Consider the following 19,809-nt stretch of genomic DNA (forward strand, 5'->3'; position numbering starts at 1 on the left):
TTTTTTCCTTGACAGCATCCAGTTTAATAGCAGTTGCACTTTGTGTCCCAGGCAGCAGAGGGCTCTGAACAACACAGCCTGCCCATGTACACCTTTAAAACAGCAACACATGAATTACATTTTATTTAAGTCTATAAAGACACTATTATGTCAAGATGATATGTCTACATTTGCACATCTCATGAGATTTAAGGGAAGTTATATATTACATTCAAAGTGCTCCAAGGAAAACTGTCTGTGTGTGTTTGGGTGTTTGTGTGTGTGTGTGTCTCTTGGGGGGGGGTATGGATGGTGGGGTTTCTGAATTGTGACCTGATGCCACCAGCAAACACAAACTCATTCCAGTGCTGTCAGGGTGTAAACGTGTGACACACAGCCAAGTCATGATGTTATATCAATCATTATCAAAGGTCACATGACCTTGCAAGATGAGTGTTTCTATGCTGGATGGATGACATGAGCCAGATTTCAGGCTAGCTCATATTGAGGCCTTTTTTGTTGTTGTTTCTGGTTAATGTCTGGAAAGTTAAATTACAAATAAGTAAATAAAAAAAAAGTGAAATGTAAGTTACAGTAATGTGCTTGCAAGACCTAAAAGTATCATGAAGATAATAAAAAAAAAAAGAATAAATAAATAAAAATTGTGAAATGGGCCAAAGATTAAGAATAAATAATACAGTGTGTATGGCTGTCTGTTGAAGTTTTATGCCTAGAAGTAAAGAGGCATGCGCACACTCCTACACACACACGCTTGTGCTGAACATTAGTTAAGATAATACATATATCTTTTTATTTCTATATTTATTTTTCGCTGCAGGATTTTTCGGGCCTAATAAGAGATAATGCTTGACAAAGTGGCACCGTAAGAGGACGAGAGTGAAACTCGATAGTCTTTTGCTATCATGTGAAGTGCCTATTTGTTGTGAGTGCTTTCATGGACCATGTGCCTGATACACACAACTCCAATTTTATTTGTCTCTGCAGTTCGCGGGGACGCTGAACGAATCTATAATAACAGAGTTATAATAACGCCAACTCATTCTCATTTCCACTGCTGGGAAGTGTCCCGTTTATTGATAGAATATTTCAGTTAAGTTAAAAGAAGAAAAACGCTGCTAACTGGAATGTGTTGGGAGGAAAAGAAAAAAACAGGAGAGGAAAAATACAGCATTAAAGCAGTGATTTATACAGCTAGCACAGAGAAAATGGGTTCATGTTATTGATATTATGGGATGCTTCGTCCCTCGTTTTTTTTCTTGTTATCGTAAAAAGGTTTTTTTTCATTAGCATCAAGAGTGAACCTCAACAATCTTTCAATGTTACACACACACCCAAACTCACTGTCTTACAGAATGAGGTGTTCCCCGAGCCGCTGTTTACCTGGACGCGAGTGGGAGGACGTCTGCTGGACGGCAGCAGTGAGAGGGAAGGGAGGGAGCTGGTGCTGGAGCGAGTGCCTGCAGAACTCAACGGGTCCATGTACCGCTGTACAGCACAGAACCCACTGGGTTCTACTGATACACACACACGCCTCATCGTTTTCGGTTAGTCACCAACTCATAATCTTCCCCTGATTGTGTTCAGTTAGTCAGTCTCCAGTATTTCACTCTCAGTGCTTGCTGTGATGCAGCCTGCAGTATTTTGTGCCTTTTTTTTTTATTACAGAAAACTACTTGAATTGGTGAAATTGCAAGCACAGGAGTCTTCTTTTAAACGCCTACCAGTGAAGACACATTTAATGACTTTCTGTGATAGTTGTACTCCAGATAAGTGAATCAAAGGGCTTCGGCTGAATGCACTTTTTGACGATGTCACATGACGAGTCTTAGCCCAAATCTTTGCAAATCTACAGTCATTTAGAAAAAAAATTGCAAGCTCCTCTGAATATCATGGAATTTGCTTGAAGTGCAAAATTCTGGAGGGACTGATATACATACCTACAAACACACACATCTAGAGTATATGCAACATCTATATCCTGTTTTGTTCCTTTAATTCCTATTTATTAATGATGTACATACAAATGTTTGTGTGAAATGTAGTGAAGAAAGTGAACGAAAAGCTTGTGTGAACAAAATGGACAAATGACACATAAGCACAAATATGATTGCTATAATCAAATCAAACATATACACCCAGATATTTCTGCTCTGTTACACACAAAACATTTTACTGACAGTCATACAAACTCGTCACCGATGCTCAGAGACTATAGTTCCTCCATTTCCTGAGCCGTAATGGAGAAAATGACACATAGTCCATCAAATGAAGAATCGCCTCGCCGCCATTTCCTCATTAAGACCTCCTGAAAATTTACAAATCGTCGGTGAAGCCATTTGGCGGATAAGTGTCACTATGGGGCAGGTTCTGTCTGCGGGGACAGATCGGCCAAAGAGAGCATTAATGTTCATTTAACAGCCCGACAGACCCCACGGCATCCTCTGAACCTCAGCAATTGTGGGCTATCAGTGTGTGTGTGTGTGAGCGAGTGTGTGTGTAATGCTCTCCCTGTGTTATAAATCGGCACCTGTAATAAAAAATGTAGATTAGTAGCGAGAAAGAAACGAGCTCGTAGCTTCAGGCCTCGATAATAAACGAGAGAGAAATAATTGTGACAATGTTGTGACGACGCTGTAAAGTTTGTTACATAATGATTTTTTTTTTTTTTTTTTTAATGACCAGACAGCTGCCTCCCATCTCAACCTCTCACTTTCTTTCCTATTTCTATTCTCTCCTGCAGAAAACCCAAGCATGATGAAACACACACAGAATCAAAACAGTAAGTGTGGGAACCCTTCTGGGACTGGAGAATGTAGCGGGATCTGGCTGTTCGCCAGCGCACAAAACTTTTCTTCCTTTTTCTTTTCTTTTTTTTTGGTGAGGTTTTTCCACATATTTGAAATGACAAGTGAGCCACCTGCGAAGCGTCTCTGCAGCATCTGCTCACTCCGACATACTATATGAATTTAAAATTGCGTTGATGAACTTGAGTTTAAGAGCACTGGAACTCGAAAAGCATGTTAATAACGTATTTGTAACATCTGGATATAGATTTGTTTCCTAACACTTAACAGTTCATTAAGCTACACCACACGTTCGTAGACAACTGAGAAACTTAGAAAAATATTTATTCAGTAACTCCTCATAAAGCAATATGATCCTGCTTGACATATATATATATATATATATATATATATATATATATATATATATATATATATATATATATATATATATATATATACTACCAGTCAAAAGTTTGTACACACCTTCTAATCTTTTCTAATTCCATGGTCTTTCCTGATGTTTACTTCTTTCTATTCCTTCAATGCTGAAGGCGGCCGAAATCCACAATAATGTCCTTTGAACAGTTGATATTGAGATATGTCTGCTACTGATGCTCTGTAAAGTCTTCATAACGGCTCTAATCTGAGGTGTTGTTAATTGGTGATTTCTGAGGCTGGTAACTCTAAATGAACTTCTCCTCTGCAGCAGAGGTAAGTTTTGGTCTTGCTTTACTGGGATGGTCTTCATGTGAGCCAGGTTCATCATGGTGCTTGATGGGTTTTTGCAAATGCACTTGACAATACTGTTCTTGCAAGAACTATTCCAGAACACCTGACCTTCGTGTCTTAAAATAACAACTGACTGTTGTTTTTTGTCGTTACATATGGATTACTTAACCATATGGATGTGTGTTATTTCATAGATCTGAAATCTCCAGTATTGTTCTAGAATGTAGAAAATAAATCCCTAAACAAAAAACATTGAATTAAAAGGTGTGTCCAAACTTTTGACTGGTAGTGTATATATATATATATATATATATATATATATATATATATATATATATATATATATATACACTACCAGTCAAAAGTTTATTTTATATATATATATATATATATATATATGTATATATATTTTTTTTTGTTAATTAATTTTACAATTGCTGTGTAATCATCACAGGTTATAAAGGTTATATTGTGTGGAACAGCAGATGGCATTATAATGAACAGTAACATAAAATGATGTTAAACTCTATCAGTGAACGAAAGATTTAATGATATTTATGGACATTCCCAAAGAATTTTAACATGACATTGCAACTCATAGTGTTGTATAATGATGAGGTGATGATCCAACACCAGAACTCGAAAATATAAAGAAAATATAAGCCTATTTCAGTGTCATGAACTTGCTGTAGATTTTCATGAGAACTTTACGTAGGAAAGAATAGAGCTATATGACGACTACACAGACCTTTCGTGACAACTTGACTGAACCTACCTAGGTTTTACATGAACACCTACATACAGACAGCGTTTTCCATTTTAGACCTCACAGCCTGAAGACTGCTGCAATTTGTGAATTGCTTTTCCGTAGATATTCATTAGAAAGGATTACACTCATATTATATAACTCGTGGTTCAGAGATATATTACAGTGTAATAATGATAATGATCAGTGTGATAACCTTCACATGTATAATGATAAGGTTTTCATGTTAACATGTTACGACATGAAGCAACGTACAGCTTCACTTTCACAGATTCATGTTCACTGTAGACACTTGGTATAAATTAAGCTGGAGCCTTTTCTTTTTAAAAAGCACTCATGAAGCTGTGCAGTCTGCTGTCATTTCACATGCATGAGCCGTCATTCCCGGTGAAAAAACACTGAAACCTTAGCGACTGCCAGCTGCTGATGAATTACAGTTTTTCAGCACATCTCACTGGCTCATTTGTAATTTCTTATAGCCCCATATGTATAAATGAAGGATTTAAGAGCAGAACTAATCTCTCTCTCTCTCTCTCTCTCTCTCTCTCTCTCTTTCTTTAACTCTCTTTGTCTTTTATTCCTTTTCTATTTCTCTCTTTCTCACATTACCCTCTGGTACCCGCGGATATAAATTTGAATATGCAAATGTAGCCGCGAGCAGGTGCATGACTGTAGGGACAGAATCAGGTCGTCCTGCAGCCTCGTATGCAAGGCAAATAGCTTGTAGGAACAAGGCCCCGAGAGGACATTGTACATGAGCCTGTGCAGCAAAAAAAAAAATCTTCTTAATAATCCATATTTCAGCACAGAAATAGCCCAAAAAGTCCATATAGGGTTTTTACAGATGTCTTTACAATGCTTAACTTATAAAATTCCTTTTTAAAAAACCCTTCCTATTAGGTTTGTGCTTAGATTTGAATAAAATTCTTGCTTTTAATGAAAAATGTATAGTATAAAATGTGCCATATAGAACCAAATGTTTCATCAATTCATATTTGAACTGTTATATAACTATAATATGTACCTGTTCAAAAACATGACACCATCACTCCTGGCTGCCAGGTGAGCAGGGAAATGAGATCTGAAGTTACAAAGACAACAAAAGAAAAAAAAAAAAGAAAGAAAGCAAAATCCTGGGAGTAAAAACGTGTGAATCTGGTTTTAAAGTTGCATTGCAAATAGAATTTGTATTTCATCATTTGAATTGGATGTGCCGTTTTATTTCTCGGTAAAAAAATGACTGCAAGTTGATCCCTCAGGCTTACAAAACAGCACAAATTGATGTAATGCTTCCATCAGAGAGCTTTAGAAACTCAAACGTTGGTAGATCCAATGGTTTATTTAACCCAATTAGCTGTCAATTGTGCAAATCATTAAAATTTAACGACCTGAAATTTCATTTCATTCTACTTCAAAACTTGATGTGCAATTACAAAATAAATCATAAAATTCGATATAAAAAATAGCACAATATTAAAATTCAGATTCTAGTAGCAGAAATCTAATTTCATCAAACCTTTTCTTTTTTACATAGTTTTTTTTCCTGATTTCTCCAGACATAAGCGGATATATTTGCTCTTAGTTGTTATTAGTATTATTGTTTAGTTTGAAATGAGGCTGAATTTCTGTGGGTGGACAAAAAATATGGTATTTAATTAAATTAAAGTGAAATTTAGCAAAAATATCCGCTTATGTCTGGCGAAATCAGGAAAAAAAACTATTTAAAAAAGAGTCATAGCATCAGCAAATTAGCTAGCAGAAATCTACTGCTAGTAAAAGTTTTCAGGTGCTAGCTACAGCTTTTCCCGTGTCTATATATTTAATACCCAATATTTGTCACCAAATAAATGAATAAGCAGTAATTAGTAGTAATAGCCTAATAGGTTAATCGTTAATATTTATATGATTAAGATAATGGTTTCTTTGACTTGCTGTAAAAAGCTTGAATCTTTCTTCCAATATGCAGCACAAACCCTGAACATGCGCCTATTGCATTGGGTCTCCTCTGTAATAATAGTAATTGAAGTAAATAGCACTTTTCACACAGGTGAGAGAACGCCGCTGTTGTTCATGGTCTCTGCATGCATCATGAAAATGTCGTAATACATGTTGGGGTTGTGCTTATGGTCACTTAGCATTAGTGCACTGCTCACTCAAAAGCCCCTTTCAGTGCATTAGGCAATTACAGTCAAATATTGGAGAATTTCGAAAGCCGCCCGATCTGTACTGCTTGTCCTCTGTATTATAACTTCAAAAAAGCACCGATGCAGAAAGAGAGACATTTTCCACGTGTTCTGTTATTCCTAAGAGGTCTCTTGCCGGAATGAAATTACAGTCGACCGTAGCTTTAGTTCCTTTTATTATGAGTTTTTGTGTAGAAAAAGCGTGGAAAAGTGTAGTTTTTTTTTTTTTTTTGGATCATTGATTTAAATTCAGGGTGTGTCGTGTAAAGCGTATGAATATTATACACTCACCAGCCACTTTAATAGGAACACCTGTTCCTCTCCTCATTCATGCTATTATCCAATCAGGCCCATTATCTGCGCGGAAATGCAGAGCATAAAAACACAGAGATACAAAGCAGGCGCTTGAGTTAATGTTCACATCGAACATCAGAAAGGAGAAAAATGTCATCTCAGTGACATTGGCGGATACGTGACATGGTTATTGGTGAAAGACAAAATGGATTAAATATTTAAGAATCTGCTGATGATCTGGGATTTTCACCCACGATATTCTTACGAGTTTATACAGAATGACATCCAGTGACTGTTGAAAAAGCTTTGTTGATGGGAGAGGTTTAAGAAATATAGGCAGATAATCGTGGTCAACAGAAAAGTATCTCAGAATGCACAACACACCAAACCAGCTAACAAAACCTGATGTGTTTTTTTTTTTTACTGCTGTATTCCATATACCAGGGGTGTCCAATCTTATCCGCAAAGGGCCGGTGTGGGTGCAGGTTTTCATTCCAACTGAGCAGAAGCCACACCTGAGTCTACTGAAAGCCAAGATCTACTGATTAGCCAGTTGGAATCAGGTGTAGCTTCTGCTTGGTTGGAATGAAAACCTGCACCCACACCGACCCTTTCTGGATAAGACTGGACATGCCTGCCATATACAGTGGAACCTCAGCATTCGAATGCCCTCCTTTATGAACAATAGCCTTAAGAATTGAAATTTTACAAGAAATTGTCATCGGCATATGAAGCATCGTCAGCATACGAACGAACCAGATCGAACGCCGGCTAAGTTGCGCATGCGTCCAGGAGCCGTTCAAAACTTTATTGAAAAGCATCAAGCCAAGCGAAGATTACGAATTTTACGATTTTTTTTCAGTCAGCAAAAGCTGTTTAGAAAGAGTCAACCCACGATACCAATGTTGTCTTCAGCATGTGTTCAAAAGGTAGGTTATTTTTGTTGACAGATTGGTGGCGTGGGTGGTCTGTTCTATTTTTAGCCCAAGCTTGGTGGCACGACTTCCTGTGAAGACTCTTGACATGGAATGCTCGGCTTTCATCAGTTCTTTGTAAGCAGCCATACAGTTTACATACGCTTCATATCGGTAATATTGGTCATATTTTCGAGTGGCTGGAACGGATTATCTACATTTTACATTATTTCTTATGGGAAAATTCGTTTCTCAATACAAATTTTCACCTTTAGAACTCGCCTCCAGAACGAATTAAGTTCATACGCCAAGGTTCCACTGTACCTTAAGAGTTCATAGCTCAACATCTATTCAGCTTATCCCAGTCTGGCCATGCTCTCCTGACCTCTCTCATCAACAACACTGAAATTAAAGAATGAGTATTTAAGAATTTCCTAATATTTGTACATACAACAGATTGGATTCACTCGAATAACCAGATCTAGCAACAGAAAAGCAGCTCAGAATGCACAACACACCAAACAAGACCAGAACTCCCATTCTGTCCCAGAAGACTTGGCATGTTTTGTGATTTTCCGATACTGACCACGGCTGCAAAGTTAATGAACTAGTAAATAAACAGTAAGACGTGTTTTATATATATATATATATATATATATATATATATATATATATATATACATATAACAAATTCACATCCACAAAACCGGGGTGTTAGGAATGTTTCAAGACTTTTGGTGTTGGTTTATCACATAATAAATGTCTTAATAAAAGCCAAATTAGAAACTAAATATTTTTTTTGTATTGATGTAACTGGATATGATATGAAACCTGATGCATTATTTTAATTTTTTTATTTCACAGATGGGGGTCCAAGTTTGCACGCGTCCGGACTGATATGGCTGCCCCTCGTCCTTGTACTGACTATCAAACTGAAATGAGCATTCGAATTAAAAACAATAAGAGGAAAAAAATAAATAAAAAAATAAAACTGCCCACACCCACGTGTCCCTCCACGCTGACCAAGCACACACACTTTCCCACCCTGGCACACTTTGAGACTGTCTTCGGAGGACATCTGCAACATTGCCAGGAGGTGCCACGTTCTCTCTCCTTGGGTTTTTTTTGTTCTGTTTTATTTGTTTTGTAAGAACCTGATGACGACATCCGTGGTTACAACTATAAAAAGCAAAAGATATTCCTAATAGAAGAAGAAGAAGCTCCACCTTCTGTGTTGTCCATGCTGCGTTTTCGTGTCTCATCTTAGCCTGTCAATCAAAAAAAAAAAAAAAAAAAAAAAGAAACAAACCCGGGCTTCGTTCTTCTTTCTGCTGAACTCATGATGTCACGGTGGTTGTGGTGGACGGCGATGCGGACAGGAAAAGACTTAAAAACTGTAATCGCTGCTCCGCTCGTACAACTACACTGCACTCGAGCACAAACATCCTCCTTTTGGACGCCTCCTCTTTTTTTTTTTTTTTTTTTTTTTCATTTTAGCACAGTATTTTTCCCATTCTTTTTTCTTTTTTCTTGAATGGCTCATGGCTGGAATGTATAAAAAAAAAAAAAAAAAGACTCATAAAATAAGTCCTGTGAACTGGTGAGATTTTATTTGAGAAGTAAAACAGAAGACCCTCTTTTTAAATGTATTTTGTGTACATCCGTGTAAATACTGAGAGGTATATTAAAAAATAAAAATAAAAAAAAAAAAATACAGAAATTCAGAGATATAAAGGGGGTTGAGGGGTGATGGGTGGGAGATTAGCAAAGCTTTATTGCTTACACATGTTTGGTCATCCCCAGTTCAGTAACACCATCATTGAGGAATCATAACCAAGGAATGGACAGTAAAGAAAAAAGAAAAAAAGAATGACAGAAAGAAAGAATTGACTAAATAGACTTCCCTTGTTCTGATTTAATGCTCCCTCAAACCTGTGATGGCAGGCTTGAAATAAGAGGAAAACACATCCTTAACATAGTGTACGTCTGCCTCTCTTCTCCAGGTTGTGGTGCATGTGACGTTCGGCGATTTTCTCCTCCTCTGCGTCTGTTACGGTGGCGGCATCACGGTGTCGCCTCTCTCCGCTCTCATCCACCTGTTCTCTTCCTTCCCCCCCTTTTCTTGTTGCATAATATATTCAGTGACCTGCATCGTGTACAGTATGTAACTCTCTCCTAACAGCTACTGCTAGGATCATGTTATTCACCGTTTCTCCCCCATCCTCCCATTCCTCTGTTCCTCAAAAGGAGTGTAAACAGGGTTGTTGTATTTGTTTCATATCACCTGTATTAAAACATGGAGATGATCAACTCAACACGGCTGCGTGTGCTCATGCAACAATGCGCTGTTTGTTCCGACCGGCATTTGCATCTTCCACCGACGCCTTTATTTATAGCCGTATAAGAAATGTGCACGTACAGTACGTGTCAGCAATTTGCCCTCGGATGAATAGTTTTTTATGCCCTGTGTGCCACAATTATGGAAGGTTCGTGCATAAAATATTTGTGTTGGAGGAGAAAAAAAAAATAACCTTAACCTCATACAGGCTGTTGACTAAAATTGGGTCCACTGAGTACATTTTATTCTGTTCTGTTTTTTGTTTTTTTTTAACTTTTAACTTGTACTGAAATTCCTCAAGAAAATACTATAATATATTCCTTAACAAATAAAAAAAAGAAGGCTACCGAGTTGGAATTTTAGTCAGTTTCAGGTTTTTTAGGGCTCACTGAAGAGATCTGAACATTCTACAGCACAGTATGTTATCGGAATAAAAGCTCGAAGGTACGGTAGCCACTAGATTGTGCTAATTAAGTTGTTTATAACATTAGCAGCCGTTCTCAACATTATAAATTTGAATATGTTTAACCATCCCGAAAAAAAAAACGCTATATATAATGCTATATCAATATTTTTAAACCGAGTAATAAATAGTTTCACTAAGGTAATGGCAGTAAAGCAAATGCAAACGTTCATCCTGGAACTAATTAAATACATATTTTTGTGAGGAGCTTTGTGATTCTGGTGCTAATTTCTCAAAAGATATCTCTACTAAAAATTGAGTGCAGTTTTTTTTTTTTCTTGTGTGTGTGTGTGTGTGATCCATATCCAGTATTTATTCCCTCCAAACCCCAGTGCAGCTATTTCCTTTCCCTCAGTTTGTGCTTCATGTCTCAGCAGCCCACATCTACAAAACAAATGCTCCCACCCAACATACACGTCATATTTGGTTCACTTCCTGCAGCAGGGTTGATTCAAATCAAGTCAAATTGGAATTGCTTTCTCGCTACCACCGAATGGCACTGAGACCACTTCGTTCAGACTGTACCGATGCGACTGCCATGTTTTTGCCTGGATAAAGTACCACACCGAAGCCATGAACCCGACAGGGGTCGATTTAAATGGACTGAACACTGCGTCAGTGCAACAATACAACAATATCCAAATTACTTGCTGGTCCACTTAAAAAAAAATAGTTTCTCTTTTTCAAGTGGCTCAAAACTGAGCCAACAAACTACAGCAAGGAATATTTTCTCTGGCTTCTCGAATACCACCCTGGGGATAAGTAAATTGTTTCCTAAAGTTTCATGTGAACTCTTTGCGAAAAGTTTGTCTTCTGCCACTCGTCTTCCAAGTTGCCCTCGTGACGAAAAGTAATCCTGCATACATTCAGAAAAATTGCAATTTAAGCTTCTCTAAACACACTGTGTATTAAAAGATTAGGACTGAAGCCTAGGTAGGAGGAGAGATTAGTCAAATATGAGCTTAGTAAAATAACCTCTATTCCATTTTTGGTTTGTTTTGTTTGTTTTCTTTTTTTTTGGTTTAGTATATTTCTCTAATGTAAACCTAGTCGCCTTAAGAACATTATGAACAGAAGGATGCTTTTGTTCACTGATCATTCTGACAGATTTAGCTAGTCTAGCTTCTGGGTTCTCTCTCTCTCTCTCTCTCTCTCTCTCTCTCTCTCTCTTTCCTCCTCCTGTCATACCCTGAAGCATTTGTTCCATTTCAATGCCTTCTCCATTTCAAACAGGGCCCTGCAGTACATTCTGGGTCTCTTCATATCTGGGCTGAGATATGAAGAAAGGCTCAGAGTCGTCATCTCCAATAAAAAGCGTTAGAATAGTGCTCAAATCGCAGTTTAATGGCTGAGTTATTGGCTCTGAATAAAGCCGATGCCAATAGTTTGTTTACAGAATGATGGTGTTCGTGTGAGTGAGGCATACAAGCGATATCCTGTTTTCCTCCACAGCTTCGGGGAGATCGAGACGCCCATTATGACAAGCATATGCAGCAGGATGGGATAAGGAATGAAATACTGTGACTGTACTATTTTTTTTTTTTCAGTACAAATCATGTAGTTAAACAGATATAAACAGGAATTTATTGCACAGTTGTAGTTTGTGAAGCATTCGGTTTAAAATGCCGTTGACTTCAAATGGTGTCATTTGTTCATTTTTGGAAAGAAACGCAACATGGGCGGTGTTGTTTATTTGTGTGCCCATGCAGATAATGTCCTTATGCAAATAACGAGTCTTCTGAGGGTTTAAAGAGCTCATCTCATCTCTATGATACATTATAACATTGCATTATTACAAATTTACTAGATTCCTAGTCAAGTATAACATTTATAACATGTCATATTAGTCTACACAAACCCTTCTGATGCCTGGCACAAATATAAGCCTGCATTAATTAGTAATTAGTTTCAGCTACATGCATAGCACTTCCAAAACGAAATAGTGATATGATCAGGCTATATAATGCATTATAATATCCCTCAGAAGAACATTCTAAGCATTCATAATGCACTATAACTTTCATGTAGTGCAGTATCTATAAGAGAAGAAAATAGAATAATTATTTACTTTTCTTAATACATGCTAGGACCCCATTATTCATGTGTACTGTATACACACTATATTGCCAAAAGTTTTGGGACACCCCTCCAAATCATTGAATTCAGGGGTTGTGCTTGGCCCCTTAGTTCCAATAAAAGGAACTCTTAATGCTTCAGCATACCAAGACAATTTTATGCTCCACAGTTTGGGGATGGCTCTCTTATTAATCCCAAAGGTTTTCTATCAGGTTGAGGTCAGGACTCAGGTTGTGCAGTTCCTCCACACCAAACTCACCCATCCATGTCTTTATGCAGCTTGCTTTGTGCACTGGTGTACGGTCATGTTGGAACAGGAAGGGGTCATCCCCAAACTGTTCCCTCAAAGTTGGGAGCAGGAAATTGTCCAAAATGTCTTGGTATGAAGCTGAAGCATTAAGAGTTCCTTTCACTGGAACTAAGGGGCCGAGCCCAAACCCTGAAAAACAACACCTGAATTCAATGATTTGGAGGGGTGTCCCAAAACTTTTGGCAATATAGTGTATTTATATAGTGTCATGTAACCTTCATAATACCTATCTGTAAGAAAATTGTAGGTGTCATGTTACATAATTATATGACCTCATTGTAGACACTCAGGGTAATACATGACAACATACAGCTTGTTTATCTGTTATGTAGTTAGCATGGCACCTTAGGATAGCCTGCATAAATATAATTAGCTGAAGTTACATGCATCATAACTGTGAGTCATAAATAAAATAATTATCTGACTTTGTAATATCAGGTTACGTAATGCATTATAATATCTCTTTAAAAGAACATTATAGACATTCATAACACACTCTAATGTTCACGTATCATATCTCTAATATCATCTGTATCGCAGGCTGGAGAATACTTAATAGCATACTGAGTTTTGTTAATGCTTTATATGAATCTTCATAATGCATTGTATATACAGTTATATACATACATGCAAAGCAAATTTTAAAGTATTGATTGAATAATACATTCCTAGATTTTTATGCCAACTAATGATAGCCATATATATACTATAATATAATATAATATAATATAATATAATATAATATAATACTATAATAATATATATATTATTAACAGGATGATCAGAATTTTTTTTTCTCTCTCCATTGACAGTCTTATATCTTAGCCTAAAATACTAAAATACTCTTTCCAATTTAAATCTAAATTGATTAGATTTCTGCTTCTTTGCAGGTGAAGTGACTGTCAGATGGCTCAGGGACGACATCATGCTCCTCATTCTGCTGTTTACAAACTGGCCCGGTTAGGATTTTGGAAAAATGACTGAGAATTGTTTACTTTTTACACAATTGCATGCTAGCTTTTCTTGTTTCTTGTTTTCTAGCTTTGGAAAGTTTTAGCCTTGTACCATGCAAGCACAAAAACACAATCTACGTAAGTATTAAGGAGTTATTAGCTAGCTAATCAGTTGAAATTTTACATGCAAAACATGAAAAAATGGGAATTTTTAACAGTTAAATCCAGGTATGAAGATTTACATCGTACATGCTACAACTCTAATAATGCCTTATATCATATATCACAAACATAAGCCTGTGTGAATGAAAGCAGTTACATAGACACGTACTTACATTACTATTACAGTCACTGCTACAGTATATTACATTATTCTGCACTATTAAAGCAGTGTATCTGTTCACAAGAACATCACAATGCAGGACACACAATATAGTACTCAAGCATAAAGAGTTATACCAGGAAAGTAGATAGGATAAAGCCACTTTCTGAAATAGATGCTTTAAAGAAAATGCTTTAAACAAATTTCCTTTTTTGATACTTTATTTTTAAATCCCCCAAAGAAATAATGGAAACTGTACATGCATTAAGGAGCAATGATAGATAGATAGATAGATAGATAGATAGATAGATAGATAGATAGATAGATAGATAGATAGATAGATAGATAGATAGATAGATAGATAGATAGATAGATAGACTTTCTGCTGATGATGATGCGAATTAAAATATGTTTCATGAAAGCAGTGTCAACTATTAATGGCAAACAGGTATGGTATTGAATTTGCTCAGTCTTTTGTGATTATCAGACAAAAACATGTTATCAAATCCACTGTTGCACTTCTCAAACCACCAAAATGCTCCACTTGACATATGAGAGGTAACGGGGTTGAAGGAGCAGGCCTGTGTAACTATCAATTATTCAGAACTGTTCAAGTGTGCTTGATGGTTCGAGTTTCTTTTGAGCATATACATGACAGTGCTATCAGGTAGTCACTACAATCCATAAAACAAAATGTTCTTAAAATTAAACAACTTAAAAACTATGGGAGAATCGAATACATGTGTAATCATTCTTGCTCATTTGTGCAAACAGTTGCATCCTGGTGTGTGCACTTCTGTATGTGTTTAAGGTTTATATCAGCCATCTCCACCCTTAACACAAAAGCAAATACCCAACACCCACGTGCTTGTAGTAGTACTCCTATGTTTATTACTTTAATAATCTACAGAGAGAATACAACACTAATCAATGTCCAAACTATCCCTATATTCTGCCCACTGAAAATATAAACTCAATATGTTTGCAAAAAAATACCTTATGCAAATTTTATACATATAGTTTGAAGTTCTGAAGAAAAAGAGAGAATGTGTATACTGTCATCTGCAAATAACTCAAAGTCAACAGATGACAATAGATAGACCTTTATCAGCTCTAGAGCTGTGGCCTTAGAGCAATTGCCTGCACCAGGTGGAATAACACCCACGGTCCCGCCCTCACCGTGTGCAGCATGCAAATTCAACAAGGGCAGGGATCGGGTTCCTTATACCACATTGACAATAGAAAGAGAGCTCACAGTTTGTAGTTGTATTCATCGTCAACTTACACACAGGCTGGGATGTGCTAGGTTCGGCATCCCAAATAAAGACTCAATAACCACTTGACTGCCAAACCTGCTTGACTAGAAATGCCAATAGCGGACTTGCTGGGAGTGCGCTTTGACATGCAGCTCCTGGTCAAGCTGACTGCTTCTGCTGCTGCTATTATTTTCGTCACCTGGGTTTTCCGATTTTATAGCTCCAGGGCTCGAGGCCAAGCACGAGCCAAGAAGAGACTTCCTTCTCCCAGGAGTACTCAAGCAAGTCCTGAAACCTGCAGCCCTTGCAAAACGGTGTTAGATCCTCTGAAAGAAAGACAGAAAGAGGAAAATGATGGGGAAAACCGGTCTAGGCAGTCTTCTGTGGATTTGGGGCAAGGCATTCTTCAACTACAAAAAACAGATGCGATGGTTAAAAAGGAAGAGAATAAAGAGTTGGAGGGAAGTTCCTCTCTGCTCTCTGGTGTGGAGAGCAACATAGAAGGGAATACAAAGTCTGAGGACGTTGTCACCAATACAGAGGGAAATTCCTCGGTTTTCTCTGGTGTGGAACGTAACATCATAGTGGATAAAAAGTCTGAGGATTTTCTGACCAATGCAGAGAGAAGTTCCTTGACGTCCTTTGGTGTGGAATGTAACATTGCAGAGTGTAAAAAGTCTGTGGACATTGTGACCAATACAGAGGGAAGTTCCTTGGGTTTCTCTGGGGTGGAACGCAACATTAAAAAGCCTGAGGATTTTGTGAACAATCCAGAGGGAAATTTGTCACCTTCCTCTGGTGTGGAGGGTAACATGGAGTTCTGGGATAAGGCAGAGAGAGAGGTTAAAGGCAACAAAACAGGAGTGACTCTGCTGACACCCGGTTTAGATGTCAGAGCAGCAAGTCCAAGCGGACGTCGCTCGCCATGCCAGCTAAAAAAACTGGATGGTGGCGTTGAAGTTGGCAGAGAGCTCAGGCAGAATATGGGTCATCCTGGTACTTTTTCCAGTTTCCAGTCAAAGGCAGAGATCAAAGTGGAGAATGCTGACCTGGTTATAGAGGGGCCTGGAGATCAAAGCACTGCAGTTCGTGGTAAGATTTATGAATATTTTGTCGAGACATCCTCACAGTCGGTTTCCGATTTAAGCCCCACCCATTCTATAAGTCCAACTTATGGACCATATGAAGCCAACATAAAGGATAAACCTCGAACACCAAGTCCCTTGCCTTCATCTTTAATCATTAGAGATCTGGAATTTTCACTTGACTCAGATAGAGTGTCCCAATCTCCCACCAGATCAGAAACTGGAAGACATCTCAGACATGGACTAATTCGCAAGGACAGTTATCTTGCTGCTGCTGCAGAGTCAGAGGTCCAGATGCCTTTCCCTCCTCCTGTGACTCAATGCCGCTCACCAGCACCTCCAAATGAGTGTTCGTCAAACTCCCCAGAGTCACCAAAACCAATACAAGATTTTGTTTTGAAATGCTCTGAGGATCCACAAGTGGAAACAGTGGCTAGGGCCCAGTTTTTTCACCTTCCTGTGGAGAACATAGGGAATTCTGAACTGGAGAGTTTAACTGGAAAACTTGACTTGGGCAATTGTCTGGAAGCACTGATGCTTGCTAAGAAACATGGACACAATGCTCTTCAGCAAGCTGCTCTGAGAGTTATGTCAGACAATTACTTTCAGGTCCTACGAGACCCAAACCTGTACGGTCGACTAAAGGCAGGTGAGCGAGACCAGATCCAGAGACAGCGCAACAGAGGCAGAAGATGCCTCATGGTCGCAGACATGGACTCCCCAGATTGGACCAGAAATCCTTCACAGTCTACAGACTCCTACAGTTTAAGAGGAGCTAGCGGACTTTACTACTATGATGATTACAAAGACAACTGGCATCTCCAGTGCCAAATCCCTCAGGAAGTCTTTTCCAAGGGCTGTGCAATGTGCACCATGGACAACTACCTGTTTGTAGCTGTAGGCTTTCAAAGCACAGTACCATCAAGAAAGGTGTTTTGCTACAACCCAATCACCTCCATTTGGAGTGAAATCTGTCCAATGAATGAGGCCAGGCCTCATTGCAAGCTTGTACCCCTACATGACCATGTCTATGCTATTGGAGGGGAGTGTCTATCAACAGTGGAGCGTTATGACCCCAGGAGTAACAGATGGACCTTTGTTGCACCACTACCCAATGAGACTTTTGCGGTTGCCCATCGGGCTACGGCATGCAACGGCGAGCTGTTTGTTTCTGGTGGCACCCTGAAGTATACACTCTTGCGCTACAACCCCAAAACTGATGTCTGGCGCCAGAGCTTGATTGTGGGCAGCAAAGAACGGACCACAGAAATGGTAGCAGTGCGGAGCTTCCTCTATCGGTTCGATGTTAACCCTTATCTAGGGATCAGTGTGTATCGCTACCATGTTGTGGCCAAGCTATGGTATGAGTGCTGTTCTAAGCAAATTACCCACTGCCCGCCCTTTCAGTGCGTCACTATGGATGACGTCATCTATTGTGTAAGTCGGCAGTTTACTATGAGGTTCTTAGCTGATGAAAAATCTCCAGGCTTTGTGGCAGATGATTTACAAATCCTCACACCAGCTAAGGGTATTTTATTCCCTTTTGTTCTTGCTCTGCCTGATAAAAGCACTCTTCAAACCAGCGTTTGAATTCAGGCAGCTCAGTCGAGAAACTGAGACTGACGCACTCAGAGTTCATAGTTGGAGACCATATTAAGTTACTGGAATGCACAGTCGTCTTAATCAGTGGCAGTCGAAGTGAAATATCAAGGCTATTAAAGCCAGTAATTGTAAAGCTAGATCAGATTTAGTGTGCACTCCCAGTGAGATAAATCTGCCGTTCCAATGAGAGCTGTTTGTTATCAGAGTTTTTCAGTCCACTCTTGGGTCTAAGTAAACTCTTAAATCTTGCTAATGTCTAGTGCTACTGCTTAAAGTGTTTCACTCGAATATACTGCTCCAAAATGCTATAAGCGAAATGTCAGCTAATCAATATGTAGAGTGGAGCCATGCTGCAATTTGCTGTAATGAATAACACAAATGCTCATCATTTCCAAGATTTATGAAGGATGGAATAAGGATATTCATGGCATGCTTTGCTCTCACGCCCATTTGAGAACTTGAACTCATGAATAATTCAAAATAATAAATTATCGAACGTTGGCTTTTTTCCCCCACTGTCCTTCATTGACATCAATGTCTGGACTTTTATGTTTATCACTTTACTTTTTTAGATAAGTCAAATGAATTGTGAAAACAGCAAGGCTAATGCTATTGAATACTATGTAGTGCTTCTAAGTGTGTCTATTTTAAGTCTCAAAATATGTAATATATTTTCAGCAACATAACCTAATCCCATGATGGATGGCTTGGTGGAGTTGTTGGTAGCGTTGCTGCTTCATAGCTCCACAGTTCAATCCTGAGCTTGGATTACTGTTTGTCAGGGGTTTCATATGGTCTTGTGATTTTGGTTTCCTTTCATGGTTTCTCTAGTTTCCTTTCAAAACATGCTCCTAGGTGGATTGGCTACTCTAAATAGCCCCTAGGTATGAATGGCTGCTTGCATGGTTTCCAGTGATGTACCAGTGTCCCATCCATTCCCACTATACAGCCTGCCATTTCAGGATAGGCCCCGGATCCAGCACAACCTGGACCAGGATAAAGCAGCTACTAAAGATGAATGCTAACCATAACATAAACCTTCATATTTTGTTGTACCATGTCATTTTTTAGTATACTCAGTGTCAAATTTCACTTTCTCTATGTCACATGTAAATATATGTCATATATCAAAATATTCTATATTGTATATAAAATTATATTATTATATATAATGTATGTAATATATCAACATCATATATACCATGTACTTACAATATATATTGTATGCTAATGAAATAATAAAGCCTGGACTATAGTCTTAATTATAAATAAATGTAATCAATTCTTTAATGGTTTAACATTATCAAACAAACTGAGAAGAAAGAATACTGAATGTTGTACCAAAACATGCCATGCCTGCCTGCTCGCTTGTTCATGATCTGTAACGATGGCACCATCATGTGGATGTTTACCGCGAGTCAACAGAATCTAAACTGGTTGTGTATAAACTGGAAAACAAACATGCACAGTTAAAATGTAGTAACTACCATAATGGGCTGCAGAATTGATCTGCATTTTCAGACAGCAGGGAAAGCGTAACACAGATGGTTGACCATCAAATGTATGCGTCCTTGATTGTGTAATTAAACACTTTGATTCATTGTAATTAAACACCTAATGGGATGGGAGTTTGGACAGGTCCCCTCAGAATCTCCTTCTGAATGAGTCCGCCATTTCGCAGCACACATGGCCCATTTCGACATCGCATGGCTATTGCGGGACAACGAGGAAG

At 38.3% G+C, this 19,809-nt stretch overlaps 2 protein-coding genes across 2 annotated transcripts in view; both read left to right on the forward strand.

Moving 5' to 3' along the window:
- The window catches only part of igsf21a (immunoglobin superfamily, member 21a), a 293,873-nt gene extending 283,886 nt beyond the window's left edge, over nucleotides 1-9,987 (forward strand). The window contains exons 8-10 of the mRNA XM_058372829.1: nucleotides 1,352-1,544; nucleotides 2,741-2,779; nucleotides 8,537-9,987. Coding sequence (XP_058228812.1) covers nucleotides 1,352-1,544; nucleotides 2,741-2,779; nucleotides 8,537-8,613 — 309 coding nt within the window. The 3' untranslated portion in view covers nucleotides 8,614-9,987. The remainder of the gene's footprint in view (nucleotides 1-1,351; nucleotides 1,545-2,740; nucleotides 2,780-8,536) is intronic.
- A 5,363-nt stretch (nucleotides 9,988-15,350) lies between these two features.
- Nucleotides 15,351-19,222, forward strand: klhdc7a (kelch domain containing 7A). Its single transcript, XM_058372842.1, has one exon. The coding sequence runs from the start codon at nucleotides 15,501-15,503 to the stop codon at nucleotides 18,063-18,065; it is 2,565 nt and encodes an 854-aa protein (XP_058228825.1). The 5' UTR covers nucleotides 15,351-15,500; the 3' UTR covers nucleotides 18,066-19,222.
- The last annotated feature ends 587 nt before the right edge of the window (nucleotides 19,223-19,809 follow it).

Source organism: Hemibagrus wyckioides, linkage group LG21, assembly GCF_019097595.1.
Source record: "Hemibagrus wyckioides isolate EC202008001 linkage group LG21, SWU_Hwy_1.0, whole genome shotgun sequence".
NCBI classification, from domain to species: domain Eukaryota; kingdom Metazoa; phylum Chordata; class Actinopteri; order Siluriformes; family Bagridae; genus Hemibagrus; species Hemibagrus wyckioides.